The 15,764-nt window shown below is 39.0% G+C and overlaps 1 protein-coding gene and 1 pseudogene across 17 annotated transcripts in view; one reads left to right on the forward strand and one right to left on the reverse strand.

Annotated features, from left to right (window-relative positions):
- Nucleotides 1–15,764, forward strand: part of MAGI1 (membrane associated guanylate kinase, WW and PDZ domain containing 1) — a 622,148-nt gene that overhangs the window by 501,022 nt on the left and 105,362 nt on the right. For 16 of the 17 annotated variants that reach the window (XM_057704360.1, XM_057704354.1, XM_057704357.1 and 13 more), the window contains exons 5-6: nt 6,241–6,442; nt 15,180–15,262. In XM_057704360.1, coding sequence (XP_057560343.1) covers nt 6,241–6,442; nt 15,180–15,262 — 285 coding nt within the window. Of the gene's footprint in view, nt 1–5,480; nt 5,669–6,240; nt 6,443–15,179; nt 15,263–15,764 lie in introns of those variants that run through there. The other variant, XM_057704355.1, reaches the window with a different exon arrangement.
- On the reverse strand, nt 4,797–5,653 carry LOC130834329 (39S ribosomal protein L9, mitochondrial-like; annotated as a pseudogene).

The following is a 15,764-nucleotide window of genomic DNA, read 5'->3' on the forward strand; positions in this document are numbered from 1 at the left end:
GCAAAAGAGCAGGGAACTCAAGGCCAGGAGCATCCTGGGGAGGTCGCTTGTTCCTTCCTTCCTTTTCTGCAACCAGAGATGGAGGCAAGAGCTGAGTAATGAGCAGTCATCCCAGATTCTCACTGTAGAACTTGACTGTTGAACACAAGGCAGTAGGACAATCTTCCACAAATTATACCCAAATTATAGACCTGAAGGAGGCCCTGGAGAGAGAATACTGTTTATGTGTGCTTCATGAAGATAGACTTGCACTGTTGGGCAAAGCACAGTGTTATTTATACAAATAAATGAAAACATTTGTAGAAGTATTTTGTTCATTATAGACAACTTAGAAAATATATAACAAACAACCACAATTAAAAAGTTGCTGATCCTTCCATTAACCACCTCTAAGAGACACCAAAAATATTATTTAATTGTGTTCCTAAGCTTGTTTTCCCAACAGTCTCCCTATTATTGAACATTAGACTGCCGATGCTTCTTTTTCATTAGCGGTTAATGATAAAATATTGCTTTGAAATATCAAGAGTAATGATATTACCAAAAGAGCTAATATTTCCCCAGTGCTCTGTGGCAGGCACTCTGCTAAGCTGTCATGCATATTCCAGGGAGGTCTAATCGATTGTCCAGTATCACAAAGCCAGTGAGGGTCAAAGCTGTCATTTCAACCCAAAAAGTCTGACTCCAGAATCTACGTGGCTCATCCACTGTGTTTTAAGTCAAGTTTATTAGCCCTTTGGAGCCTCAAAAGTTTTGACTGTTGTGTACACAGTCAGGGATGCACATAAATCTAAATGCATGTGTAATTTAAAATAAGCTCCAGAGTGTATGTTTGACATGAGCTTATGTTGTCAAAGTCACCTTCAAATGCTCCCAAGTGTGTCTATGTATGTGAATGCTGGGAATCTTCTGATTTACCATGAATGAAAATGTTTTATGTGTTTATTTACAGTTATGAATCATTTTCACATGTATCCTGTAAACCTAGAAATCTCGAGAGGCAGCCTAACTATTATTGTCCCCATTTTGCAGATAAGAACACTGAGGAATAGTGTGTGTTAACCTCACTAGAAAATGTGAGGATCCAGCCTCCTGTCTGCTCACCCAGTCTGTGTTCCAGTAATCCATTCTACCTGTCCTCTTTGGGTGCATTGGCAATCTTTAGTAAGAGAGTGATAGCAGTGCTTTTAGATGTTTGGTAAATTAAGAGTTTTTGAAATGAGAGCATGTGTCAAAGTCAAAGCCGTGATTAGGACTACAGATATTTTAAATCTGCCCTACATCTGCCCCATTTTAGGGCTTCTGATTCTCTTTCAGAGAATGAGATTGTTTAAGGTTCTATTAAACTGGAAAGAAGAAACTGCAAACCAGACATATCAAGTTGTATACGTTAAGTATCTATCACCTTAAAAAAAATTAATCAGACAGAAGGAGTTCTTTGACAGTGTACATGTGTGTCAGATCATCACAATGCGCATTTTAAGTATCTTACAATTTTATTTGTCAGTTATACCTGAATAAAACTGAAAAATTAATATCTATAGCTTTTTGTATATCAGTCATAGGTAAATAAAGTGGTTTTTTAAAAAAGAAGACACTGAAAACATATAAAATAAAAATAAATATTTGGATAATTTAAAATAAGGTCTAGTTGCTGGAGGGATTTCTGTTTTCTCTGGAAAGTTAAAATTACTTATATATTTTTCTGGTAAGCTAACATTCTCTTCCTGTCGTCAAGGTTTTAGCATGCTGGCAGGGCTTTTTCCTCCCCTCCTCCACCCTCCCCAACATGAATTGTTTACATTCATTATTAAACCAAGTTGTTTCTCTTTTATGTGTAGTGGCCCACCTCTGGCCACCACCCTTTTCCTGTTACATCCAGTTTCTATTAAAATGGGTTAATCAAAATTTTTCGCTAAACTTAATGAATGTCTACTGTTGTCCCAGAGTTTCTGTGACTGTTAAATATCATATTAAGAGATGGTCCCTGACCTTGGCCCCTGGTATTTCCAGTAGCAGGTCCCAGCCCTGAGCTCTGCTGAGCACTCACTGAGTGCCAGGCACTTTTTCAGGTACTTTGTATGTATTGAATCATTCCATTCCTGTGGTGTGTGTGTTATGCCCATTTTACAGATGAGGAAACAGATGCTCAGAAAGGTAAAGTCTCTTCCAAAGCCACACAGCTAGAAACAGGTACACTATGATTTGATCTGTGGTCTGATGTTGAATCCATCCTTTTTCTGCCTATTTGTAATGAATTGGTAGCCTGAGGGCCAGCTCTGACTTGCAAACAAAAATTAGTAATAACTTTAATGAAGGAGATGATTTTTACTGTGTGCTAAAAACTATATTAAGTGCTTTACATAAACTAATCTGCCCACAGTCTTATGAGGTAGGTGCTGTTATTATCCCCACTTTACTACTAAGGAAACTAAGGCACATAGAGGTTGAGTGTGTTTCCCAAGTTAGTAAACAGTAAAGCCAGGATTCAAACTCAAGCAGTCTGGCTTCACGGTCAGCGCTTATAGTCACTACCTTTCATTTTTTTGCTTGTGCCACATTGCTTTATTTTTTAAAGGAATTAGGATTGGAAATTAGAAATCTTTGCATAAAAATAGAGATTCCCACCTTCTCTTTGAAAAATCAGAAATCTGGAAACCCTGAGTCCACTTTTCCCCAGGATGCTAATTGCCTGGCACTGAGTTCTCTGCTCCCTTCAGACAGGTTGCACCCTCTCCAGTGTTCTAACATACCTCATTTGTGTGTCTGACCTGGCACCAGTGGTCATAGGAATTTGTACCCAGAGGCTGCACCATACGCTGGTGCATTGCCAGTTGGGCAGAACCCCTCCTAGAAGCTAAAGGTTCTAGTTCTAGCTAAAGGTTCTAGTTCTAGCTAAAGGGTTTTTTTTTTTCTAGTGATTTTTTTATTGTTGTTGAGCACTTTTTTATATCTCTGTCTTCAAAGTGTAATGCTTGTACTTGAATCTCTGTCACCTGGATGCTCTTAAAATATACATTTTTGAACCCAAAATATACATTCCAAATCTGTTCTCTGAAGTAGGGACCCATGTCTGCATTTTAACAATCTCTCCAGGTGATTTTTACATACACTTAAGTGTGAGAAATGTACGTTCTGATGATGCATCAGAAATGAATACATTTTGGCTCCTAGAGAATTAAAGGTGAATCTTTGAATTCTTGCCAAGTTTTGAATTTTTGTTATTGATTAGTAATTTCAAAACGTTTCTTCCTTGCTGGCCTAATTTCCTCTTTTTTCCTTCAAATTTATAGTTGTTTTATTAATCTGCACTCAGGGGTACAGATTATAAAAGCAACTCACATTGGTTTAAGCAGGAAAGGGAATTTAGGGCATCAAGCAATTGAAGAGTCCAGGAGTACATGAAATCAGAGAGGCTTCATCAAGGGTATTGGGTGCCTTTCTCTGTGTTTCATCTCTGCTTTCCTTTCTATGGGTTTAATTTTCAGACAAGTCTTGCCAAGCTTTGTCAAGATGGCCACCAGCACCTACAACATGAGAATCTCTCAGCTTAAATAACTTCAGGGTGAAGAGGCCACCTCCTGCTTGATAGTTCCAGGCAGCACTTCCATGCCTAACATTCATTATTTTGCCTTGGATCATGTCCTTGATCCAGTCATAAAGGCAAGAGTGATATGGGTGTGTCTTGGGCCCACTGCATGAGCTTGGAGTGGGTATAAGTCAGTCCCACCTGGACCACATGGACCTTGAATGGAGGGGATGATTTCCAAATGGAGATCTGAGCAGTGGTACCAAAAGAAGAGGGGATAGATGCAAGGCAGGGAAAGACCACAGGCAGCCTCCTCAATGGCAGTGGATTTTTGGTGGAGGTGGTTGTTTAATAGGCTTGACATGCCCTGCATCCGACTTTTGCATTACCTTTATTCTCGTGTGTGTCATTGGAAGCTACTGATTGGAGAACGATTTGAAAACAGTCTTATATTATTCCTCAGTCTGCTTTGAGTAAATCAGAAATGTCTGCAGGAGAATTACTGTGGGAGATAGAAAATGACTACATCCCCTGATGAATATGTTTTAAAGCCCCAAGGAGACTGACGTTTAATATCATCAGCCTCTATAAAAATTCAACCAGAATGTCAACAATGCCATTTGTGGGGACTTTGATGACATCACCTCTCTCTTTTTTTTTTTTTTTTTTTTTGTATTGAGGGCTTTATTGGCATACCTAATGAGAATAAGTTTTAAGACCATAAGACCTATCAGCTTGTTGAGTAATTTGTTGATAGCAGCTGTGGGCTGCAGCCTGCAAATGTATTCTCTTTGTTCCTTTTTAGCAGCAAATCCCTAGAGGACATCCCATTTAGAGGTCCTGTCCCCATTCGAAAGTCCAGTGAATGACATCTAAAAAGAACATAACCTCTTTATTTTTTCTTCAGATACAAATGTTCAGTTTGGATGATGAGAATGAGCTAGCTCTATCATTTATTCCAATGAATTCCCATGTAGGAAGAGACTACGTAGGATCTAAACTCTTTTGGTCTATTAACATTTAGCTTATCAAATCTACAGCCTGGTACTTCTGGAGTAGGCCAGCCCCAATAAGGCCAGATGTGCTGCTGAAGGTGCCACATATGGACAATTCAACCTGTCTATGCAGTCTGGTCCACTGTTGCTGTCTCCACACGCGCTCTAAAATTCAACATTCGGTCAGAGTTGGGAGTGATATCACAGTGCCGGCCCATCTTCGCTCCACTGCTCCTCTGATTCTGCTTTGCTGCTTTCCAGGTAGAATAGGTTCAGACGGTCTGGGAGCTGGTGGGGGCCATTCCCTTGGCAGCTTGCTGGGCTAACCAGTACTTACATCTTTTGGTCTTGGGCCTCTCAAAGTTCACCACAGACAGAGGTACCCTCACAGTGTCAAGCCCATTTACCGTCACCGCACACCAGCACTCGCCCACTGTGTGATGGGCTCTTCTGGTAACTTTAATGCCTGTGGGGCAACCACAACACCAAGATTTCTGAGGACGTGGCGAGCGACTATTTCAGGGTTTAGCTCCCATCTGACATTGTTCTTCATCCCTACCTCCAGGGGACAACTTCTTAGAAATTTCACTGTCGTCTCGCCAGCCTTGGTCTGGGTCTTCTCTAATTTTCCTTCTTGTCTCAGCACTTTCTCCTTTTCAAACAGCTTCTTGTTTTCAGGGCAGGCATATACAGCCAGTCCCTGAGGAAGTAGTCGATTACGGCCCACAGATTTTTTTCACCGAGACCAGGTCACCTCGGACTCCAAGTTCCTGCACCGACTGCGTGAGGATGAGCTCCAGGTTGTCTTTGGTCCGGTGCTTCGCGTCCTCCACCCGCCTGTAGACGCGGTGTCGCGGGTGCAGGCGCGGCTTCCGGCCCTCTCCCGCTAGCGGCACCTTCCCCCAGCGCTCCACAATGACGGTGCCCCGGCTGTGAGACAGGCTGACGTCGCGCCCCGAGCCGGGGGTGGCCCCTTCCAGTCGCGGCCGGAGGAGCCCCCGAGCCCCTCCGCGCAGCAGCCGCTCAGTGCCCGCCCGCAGCAGGGCTCTGCCCGGGGGGGCCGCGCAGGCGGCCGCCGCCGTGTTCTCGGACGCAGACATCACCTCTTGATGTTTCTAGTTCATGAGAAGGCAAGGAGACTCAGGTATTTAGAGCCTTCAAGACCCAAATCAGATCAGTCCACCCGCAGGAGACTGTTCTGGCCGTGACTGTCTTGGTTTCCACAGGAACATTCTCCTCACTTTTCCAAAAGAGGCTAGACTCTGACTCAGTGGTAGAGCTGTCTGTATATTCTAAACTTTTTAGAATTGATTTTTTTCTTGCCCCCAAAAGTCCTCTTGAGTCATGAAACCAGATGATACCTACGGGATGAGAGTGCAGCTCAGTCGGTGATTTGATGGCCTTCTTAGTTTAAGAGACTCGAAGGTTTGAGTCATGAGTATGTGTCTTCTTTGACATTTCCAAGATTGTGAGCAATGTGTTATTTGAGCATGTTTTTCCCTTCTTTCTTTTTCGGTCAATAAATTTGGTTCATCATTTTGATGTTTGCTATTAAAAGAACTTTCATCTAAATAAAACAGAGTAAAGTCGATGTCCAGAAATTAAGAAAGGAGGACGGCTTTTAAGAATATAGATGCACACAGTGTAGTGAACACCCTGGTTTGGGGTATGATTGATGATTTTTTTCTCTCTCGTTCTCTCCCCATGATTAAACAGCCGATTCTGGTGACCAAGAAGAGCACAGTCTCCAAGAAGCAGCGCTCCCATCTGTGAATAGTAGCATCATCGCCACTCCCATCACGGACCCTTCTCAGAAGTTCCCTCAATACCTACCTCTTTCTGCAGAGGATAATTTAGGTCCTCTACCTGAAAACTGGGAGATGGCCTATACCGAAAATGGAGAAGTCTATTTTATAGAGTAAAGTATCATTATTTCTATCTGAATCTCTCCCTTTTTTCCCCCATTTTCCTTCTTTCTCTTTCTGTAGCAGCTACAGATGTAAATTAATTCTAAAAGGTTTGATCATGTGCTGATGGTCTTCTCTCCTGCAATGTAACAACCCTTGCACAAAAAAGCAATTAGCGTAACATCCTAATCATGGAATCTGAAGAGCTAGAGGAAGCATAAGATTGATAATTTCCCTAAAGAGTTAGACAACTCACTTATGGTGTATATATAAGTTATGGCATTATATATGAAGAATATATCTAGCCACTTAGAATATATAAATCCTTTGCTTATTTTTTCTTAATTGGGATGCAGTTTCCTTTTTTTTTTTTTGAGTTTTAAGAGTTCTTCATATATCCTGGATACAATTCCTGTATTATATTTGTGGTTTGCAAACATTTTGTCCAAGTTTGGCTTTTCTTTTCATTGTCTTAACTGTGTCTTTTCAAGACCCAGAAGTTCTTTGTGAAGTCTAATTTATCACTTTTTTTTCCCTTTGTGGATTATGTTTTTAGTGTAGAAGCAAAGAAATCTTAGCCTAACTCAAAGTCAAAATGCAGCCTTTTCCTGCTATATATCTCTTTTGGAAGTTTTGTAGTTTACATTGTACATTTAGGTCTATGTTCTAAAAAATTAACTTTAAGTTAATTTTTTTTACATGGTGCAAGGCAAATGGATTGACGTTTGAGAATATAAAGATGTGAAAAGTCTTTCAAAATTAAAAACTCAATATTATGTAGTTGAACATCGGAGAAATAACCTGTGCTGGAAAGGAACAAAAAAATACATAACATTGAAACCATTCTAGAAAATCTAAGATAATGCAATTTTTTAACCAACACTAGTCAATGTTTTAAATGTTGTACTTTGGCTCTATTGTTGAGATTCCCTATTAAGATTCACCATAAATTTATGTACCACTAAAAAAGAAAAACAAAATGGCCATTTGAACTATAAAATAATTAAAAACATAGGTAATACTCTCAAATACTGTGGGTTGGCCAAAAAGTTCCTTCAGGTTTTCCCATACAATGTTACAGAAAAACCCGAACAAACTTTTTGGCTAACCCAACAGATTAATGTTGAAGGTCTGCTGTTCAGGGAACATTAACAAAGGAGGGCATTTCTGAACAATATATGAAGTATCTCACCTTTGTAAAATATATGGGTGTATACACATATGTACTATGTTATTATATGTGTGTATTTGTTTTCTGTGAATATGTAGATACAGTTCTATGTGTAGAAAAATTCTGGAAATATCTGTTAACACTTGAGTTTGAGTTAAGTAAGGAATTTAAAGAGCTTATTTTCTTAACTACATTATACATATTTGTGGGGTTTGAATATATATTTCCACTCACATAGATATTTCAGCATATATTTTGTAATTAGAAAAATCAGCAAGGGCAAGAAAGTATAATTTTCCTAAAGACATGGGAGTGAGGGAAAAGGCTTGGGTCTCGGAACACCCTCTTTAAGAACTAAGCTAGGAAATCGGAGGTGAGTAAACTATACCTCCTGGGTTATTTTCCATCCAGAAGGAGGGGGCAGTCCACATTTCTGTCTTCATGTTAATAACAAATGCTTATTGCAGACAGGAGTGGATGATGAAGTCTTTTCCTGGGAGTTAGGGAAATATAGTGGTTAAGAGCTCCCCTAAAAACTCATGTTGTTTCTACCACTTAGTATTTGTGTGACCTTGGGAATTTGAGTTTGCCTCTCTGCCTCTCAGTTTTCTCTGTCTGTAGGAGGACATGAATATTGTAGATCATGCCTACCCTGTCAGATTTTCATGAGAGTTAGATGAGATAATGGATGTGAAACTTGGGCTAGTACTAATTAGTGAGCATTATTGTCACTGTTACCATTTTATCATCATCATTTGATTATTACCGAGGAATTTAAACGTTGGAGAAGTGGATGTCAATTATAAGCTTAGAATTTTGTACTTTGCTTTTGCTTTAAATTGCCTTTCAAGTTATGTCCATCAGTAAGGAAGAACTGTGTTGAGCAAAGGAAAATGTAACAGAGGAATTCCTAATACAGAGTAATACATGAAACTTTTGGAAAAGAATATATCGATAGTTTTGCTCAAGACTGACTTGATGGGGCTTCCTAGGTGGTGCAGTGGTTGAGAATCCGCCTGCCAATGCAGGGGACACGGGTTCAATCCCTGCTCCAGGAAGATCCCACATGCCGTGGAGCAACTAAGCCCGTGCACCACAACTACTGAGCCTGCGCTTTAGAGCCCGTGATTCACAGCTATTGAGCCCACGTGCTGCAACTACTGAAGCCCACGCGCCTAGAGCCCGTGCTCCGCAATAAGAGAAGCCACGGCAATGAGGAGCGCGCGCACCACAATGAAGAGTAGCCCCCACTCACCGCAACTGAAAAGAAAGCCCAGCACAGCAAAAAAGACCCAACACAGCCAATAAAATTAATTAATTAATTAATTAATTTACAAAAAGACTGACTTGATGAATTTGAGAAAAGAAAGTTGGTTATGTTGATGTTTAGTGAGGACTGTGGTTAGTAAAAATGGTTAGTGAAGACCCAAGACTATGGATGACTTACAAGACGGTTTAGTGATCTCTTACTTCTCGTAACCTAATTTAGCTTTTAATCAGTACTAGGCCAGTCTTCATTGGCCTAATGTTTAATAGAAAATTTATGCAAAAGTATGGCTTATTATAACAACTGTGTGATTTGGTCTGTAGATATTAAATTATACTTAATTTAATACACAGCAGTTATATTTTAGCCTAAATTATATATGCTGGTTAATGAGTTTTCAGGTGTCCTTCATTCTGAAAAACTTTGTCTTAGAATATCTTACATTCAACAGCAAGTTAAATTTCTATACAATCAGACCTACCTTGTTTTATGTATATTTGTCTATGTTAGCTTTACAGTTTATTGGAAATCTAAGAAATACTGGAATTTAAAAACATTAAAAAATTAAGCATAGTCTTACAAGCTCTATACATTATACAGAAAGCAGACATAAGAAGACTTTGAAAGGAGATAAAAATAAGGCAGACTGGCTAAGGAACTTGGGATCACAGAAATGACAGGTAGTGAGTTCCCTGAGTTTTCTTTTTACCTCGTATATCCCAGACTTGGAGCTGAAGAAGCCAGTAACTCAGAAACACCAGCAAGTGGAGACCAAAAAACAAAACCCCCATACAAGCCTGCTCTCTCTAGCCAGAGGACCAGGAAGGGGCATCTTGCAAGGCAGGAGGCTTTTATTCAATAACTGCTGGGCTCCAGCCAACAAGACAGAAAAGCCTGTGCTCCTACCCCTGCCAGCAAAGGTCAGGTGAGGAGCCTAGTCCTCTAGCCTTCACAGGTTGTAACTAGAATCTCAAACTTCCGTGTAAGGATGGTATCCAAAAAGGCTCAGAGGAGAGCTGGGACTTTGTAGCTGGGCAATATGAGCGTCCCCCCTTTCTTCATCTAAGTTCAATGGAGACCACATGGGGCGAGCCTGGATGCCCATCCTGACCTGGCAGTAACAAGGCAGCCTCTCTCTGCACTGGGGTAGTGACAGAGTGAAGAGTCAGGATTTTTACCACCATCCATGCAGTGGTAAAGAGGCCCCCACCTCCTCAGGAAGTTAGTGGAAGCCAAGTTGGGAGCAGTAATGAGGCACTCCTGCCCCTCCCAGCCAGGCTGGTGTCAGCAGAGGTCTAGTGTAGAGCTGGAACGCCCATCCCTACCCAAGAGTAACAAGGAATTTCTCATCCTCTTAGGTGGGATACAGCTAGAGCAGTGATGAGAGGTAAATTTATAGCACTACACATATATATTAGAAAAGGGGAGAATTCTCTAATCAATAATCTGAGCTCCAACTTAAGAGCCTAGAAAAGCAAATTAAATGTGAAATAAGTGGAAGGAAGTAATTAAGAGCAGAAATTAATGACATCAGAAACAAAAACAACAGAGATAATCAATAAAACAACCAGCTGATTCTTCAAAAAGATAAGCAAAATTGAAGAACCTCTAACAAGAATGACAAAAAATTAGAGATGTGGATTACCAGTATTAAAATTTAAACACAGAATCCTTGCAGTCCCTGAAGACATTAGAAAGATGAGAAAGTTCTGTCAAAAAGTCTGGACGTATAAATTTGACAACTTAGATGAAATGGACCAAATTCTTTGAGAAACATGAAGTACCACAACTCATCCAGTATGGAATAGGTAATTTAAATAGCCCTATAGTGCTCGCTTCGGCAGCACATATACTAAATAGCCCTATAACTATTAAGGGAAATGAATTTATAATTTAAAAACTCTTGAAGAAGAAAATTCTAGAAACCAGATGGTTTAACTGGAGAACCATTCAAAGAAGAATAAAATTTCTGCACAATCTTTTTTCTGACAATGGAAGAGGAGGGACACTTCCCAATTAAGAATTGTGTTACCTTGTTACCAAAATCAAACAAGGACAGTCCATGGAAAAAAAAAAAAGAATAAGAAAACTGCAGAGCAATCTCCTCTTGAATATAGATGCAAAAGCTATAACAAAATATTAGCAAATAGTATTCAATAATACAGGAAAAGAATTATACACCATGCCCAACTGGGAATTATTCCAGGGATAGAAGACTGGTTCAGTATTTGAAAAATTAATCAATATCATTTACCATATTAAGACCCCACTAAAGGAAGAAAATCACAGGATCATATTCATCAGTACAGTCAAAGTATTTGACAGAATTCACTCATTCATGATAAAATTTCTCAGAAAAAGTAAGAATATAGGGGAATTTCTTGACTTCATAAAGAACATCTACAAGAAGCCTACAGCTAACATTATACTTAATGGTGAAAGACAAAAAACTTTCCCTGCAAAATGGAGAATAAGCCAAGGATATTATTTCTTGCCACTCTTATTCAACATCGTACTGTAAGTTCTAGCCAGGATAATAAATCAATAAAAGGAAGTAAAAGACACACAGATTGATTATCTATCTAGAAAATCACTAGAAATGTACAAGATGGTTCTAGAATAAATGAGTTCAGTAAGATAAAAAGATGAGCATACAAATATCATTTGTATATCTACATACTAAAAATGAACAAGCAGACAACAAAATTCAAAATAGAATATAATTCACATTCACTTAAAAAAAAACCTCACTTAGGTATAAATCTAAGGAAACATGTACTGGATTTTGTAGGCTGTAAACTACAAAATGCTGATGAAAGAAATCAAAGAAAGTCTAAATAAATGGAGAGACCTACTGTATTCGTGGATTGAAAGACTCAGAATTGGTATAGTAAAGATGTCAGTTTTCCCCAAACGTGTGTCCAGGTTTAATATAAATCCTGTCAAAATCTCAGTGAGGCTTTTTGTTAGTATAGACAAGTTTATTCTAAAATGTATATGGAAAGGCAAAGGAACTAGAATAGGTAATACAGTTTTGAAAAAGAACAATATATGTCACAATAATCTACCCGATAGCGAGGCTTATTATATAGCCACGGTAATAAAGGCTGTGTGGTATTGATGAAGAAATAGACACATAGATCAGTGGAACCCAGAAACAGACCCACAAATGTGTCCAACTGATTTTCAACAAAGCATGCAAAAACAATTCAATGCAAAGAAGATAGCCTTTTCAATAAAATGGTGCTGGAGCAAGTGCATAGCCAGAGGCAAATAAATTAACCTCAACCTAAGCCTCACATCTTAGACCAAAACAAAACAAACAAAAACACAACTCAAAATAGATCATCATAAACTGTAAAATGTAAAGTAATAGAACTTATAGGGGAAAAAAAACACATTGATAGAAAGTCTTTGAGACCTGGTAATAGGCAGGGGTTCTTAGACTTGACATCAAAAACATGATTCTAAAAGGAATAATTGATCAATTCACCATCATCAAAATGAAAAACTTGCATTGCAGAAGACTGATAAAATGAAAAGACAAACTACAGACAGGGAGAAAATATTTATAAGCCCCATATCTCAAAATGGACTGGTATCTAGAATATATAAAGAAATCTCAAAACTCAAGTTAAAACAAAAAATCCAGTTGGAAAATGAATTAAAGACATGAACAGACATTTCACTGAAGAAGAGATACAGGTGGCAAATAAGAACCTGAAGAGATGTTCAACATCATTAGCCATTAGGGAAATGCAATTAAAACCACAAAGATATCATAGGTATATAGCCTATTAGGATCGCTAAAATTAAAAAAAAAAATAGTAATAACACTAAGTGGATGGTGAAGATGCAGAGAAACTATATCACTCACACATTGCTGGTGGGTAGGTAAAATGTGTGGTATTCCAGAAAACAGTTTGGCAGTTTCTTAAACTAAACATTGCAATTACCATAAGACCCAGCCATTGCACATTTGTCCAGAAAAGTGAACACTTACATTCACACAAAAGCTTGTGCATAAATGTTTGTAGTAGATTTATTCCAAATAGCCAAAAACTCCAAGCCACCCAGATGTCCTTTAGTGGTTAAACTGTAGTACATTCATGCCATGGAATACTACTCAGCAATGAAAAGAATTAATTATTGCTGTTTGCAACAATCTCGAGGGGAATTATGCTGAATGAAAAATGCAAATCCCGGACTTCCCTGTGGTATAGTGGTTAAGAATCCGCCTGCCAGTGCAGGGGACACAGGTTCTATCCCACATGCCGTGGAGCAGCTAAGCCTGTGCGCTGCAACCACTGAGCCTGTGCTCTAGAGCCCGCAAGCCACAACTACTGAGCCCACATGCTGCAGCGATTGAAGCCCATGTGCCTAGAGCCTGTGCTTCGCAAGAAGAGAAGCCACCGCAGTGAGAAGCCTGCGCACTGCAACAAAGAGTAGCCCCCACTCGTCGTAACTAGAGAAAAGCCCGCATGCAGCAGTGAAGACGCAGCACAAGCAATCAATCAATCAATATATATTTTTTTTAAAAAAAGAAAAATGCAAATCCCAGAAGATTACATACCACATGATTTCATTTATATAACATTTTTGAAATGACAAAAATATGGACGTGGAGAACAGATTAGTGGTTGCCGGGGATTAAAAATGGGTTTTGAAAGGAGGGATTGGAAGGGAACCAGGTGTGGCTATCAAAGGGCAACATGAGGGATCCTGTGCTGATGGAAATGTTCTCTGTATTGACTGTTTGGTTGTCAGTATCATGGTTGTGACTTTGTACTATAGTTTTGCAAGATGTTACGCTTGGTGGCATCTGGGTAAGGGGCGGTGTGGGATCTCTCTTTGTTCATTCTTATAACTGCATGTGAATCTACAATTGTCTTGAGGTAAAAAAGTGTTTCTTAAAATATCACGTATAATCTTTCCTCCCACCAGTGATCATGTTTACACTCTTAACCATGTAAAAGGAATAGCGCAAACCGTGGAGTCTAGTGCGGGACTCCCTGAGTTTGATTCCATGTATCAACAGGGTGTCCTTGGGCAGATTTCTTCACATCATTGTCCTCAGTTTTCTCATGTGGAAAATGGGGAGTAATCATTTTAATGCTAATAATACTCCTCTCATAGGGTCCTTGTAAGGATTAAGTAAATTGTAATTTATATGTAAATGACAAAACAGATTATGATATGTCTAAGTGGACAAATAAGTATTGGTGGCGGTGTTAGTTGTAACTGTATTACCTTTCATTTGTTTTTTTTCTTCTAGCATAGTTGAGATAATGTCTGTAGACATTTGCACATTCTGTTTTTCACTTAAGCCTTAATTTTTTTCCAAACAATTAATAAGATTTGAATCTAAAACTAAAAACTGTGACTATCTTTTCAACATATTTACAACTGAAACTTCAGGCTTTAGATTACTACCTAAACTTTGCGGGGAAAAAAAATTTTTTTTTTTAATTTTCTGTGTTTCATTTGTGGTTTGCAGCTTGAACTACTGGACCTGTGGTTCTTTGCTCCTCTTAATTAGTTTGCATAGAGTGAGCTGGTTGCCAAAGCAGAACTTAGCCCCAGATCTGCTTCGGGTCAGTTCTCCCAGTTGTTCTCCTAGCATTTCTAACATGACTGAAGGGCAACAGTGTCTATTGATAAACACTTCATCTCCAGCTGGGTAGACCCTCCAGAAGGAAGTGGGGTAACATGTTCAGCTTTTCCAAGCTTTTCCTTGGTCCCGGTTTGATTTGTAATAGATAATTTGGGGTTGCCTTCACTATATCTGAAGCATAATTTAAGATACTGTGATGAATGATATCTGAACAACTTTGAGCCACTTCCGTGAATTGAGGTAGTTTCACACAGTCATGGGAATTCTTATGTAATATAACGAGTGAAATAGCAGCCTTCTTTGTGAATTCCGGCATCCAACATTTAAGTCATAGACAAATTGAAAATAAATTGGAATTTGCTCTTTGACACATGTGAAGACTAAAATAAGCCTAGACAGGAGTAGACGGTATAGACAAGTGGTGTGATTTGGAGCTCATTTTTCAAAAATAAAGCTGGTATTACATTTTAAGCTTTCCAATAATGGAATGGTGATGTCTTAGGTAAGGAAACAGCCTCCCCAAGACTCTTTTCAAGCAATTTCATAATTCTAAACCGGGGCTCACTACTGGCCTGTTTGTTGTTAGACAGTATGTTTGCTTTGGTTGAAGAATAAATATTCAAGACTTTTGTCATTGAGCTTTTAACTTTTTTTTTCTTTTCAAACATATTTCTTGTTTTCGTTTCTGAATTTCAGCCATAACACAAAAACAACATCTTGGTTAGACCCTCGGTGCCTGAACAAGCAGCAGAAGCCTCTGGAAGAGTGTGAAGATGATGGTAAGGAGCTAGGACGGTCTGGGTGAAAGGGGGCTTGTTCACACAGGCAAATTTTAATAAGTTGTAGCAAGGTCAGACAGGTTTCTAGCAGTGAGTTTTTGAAAGGTAATCCAGTTTCTAGTAAGTGCAGTGTGGTTTCCAAAAGCAGGAGAAAAATCAGCAAAATTGTTCTAAAAGAACAATTTGTTTAAACATAAAGGCATCCTTAATTCTCTGTTAGAAACAGAATTTCAGCACAGAAACTATTCAAATGAAGATGCAACCTCTGCCTTCAGGAACTTGGAGAAAACTCTAGAAAGTCTCTAGGAATTTAGAAACCAAAGGTGCTCTGGTCACTTACCCTAATCATGTATTGTGACAGTCTTACAGAAAAAAAAATCAAGAACTTTTCTTGAACTCTTCATGCTTCATAATTTGATTATTTCTCCAGGTTTAGCATGAAGAAAGAAAGCAGATGTTGTGTTTGGGAATCTGTGTGGGACTCAGAGTGTATCCTAAATAT

Source organism: Hippopotamus amphibius, chromosome 13, assembly GCF_030028045.1.
Source record: "Hippopotamus amphibius kiboko isolate mHipAmp2 chromosome 13, mHipAmp2.hap2, whole genome shotgun sequence".
NCBI lineage: Eukaryota > Metazoa > Chordata > Mammalia > Artiodactyla > Hippopotamidae > Hippopotamus > Hippopotamus amphibius.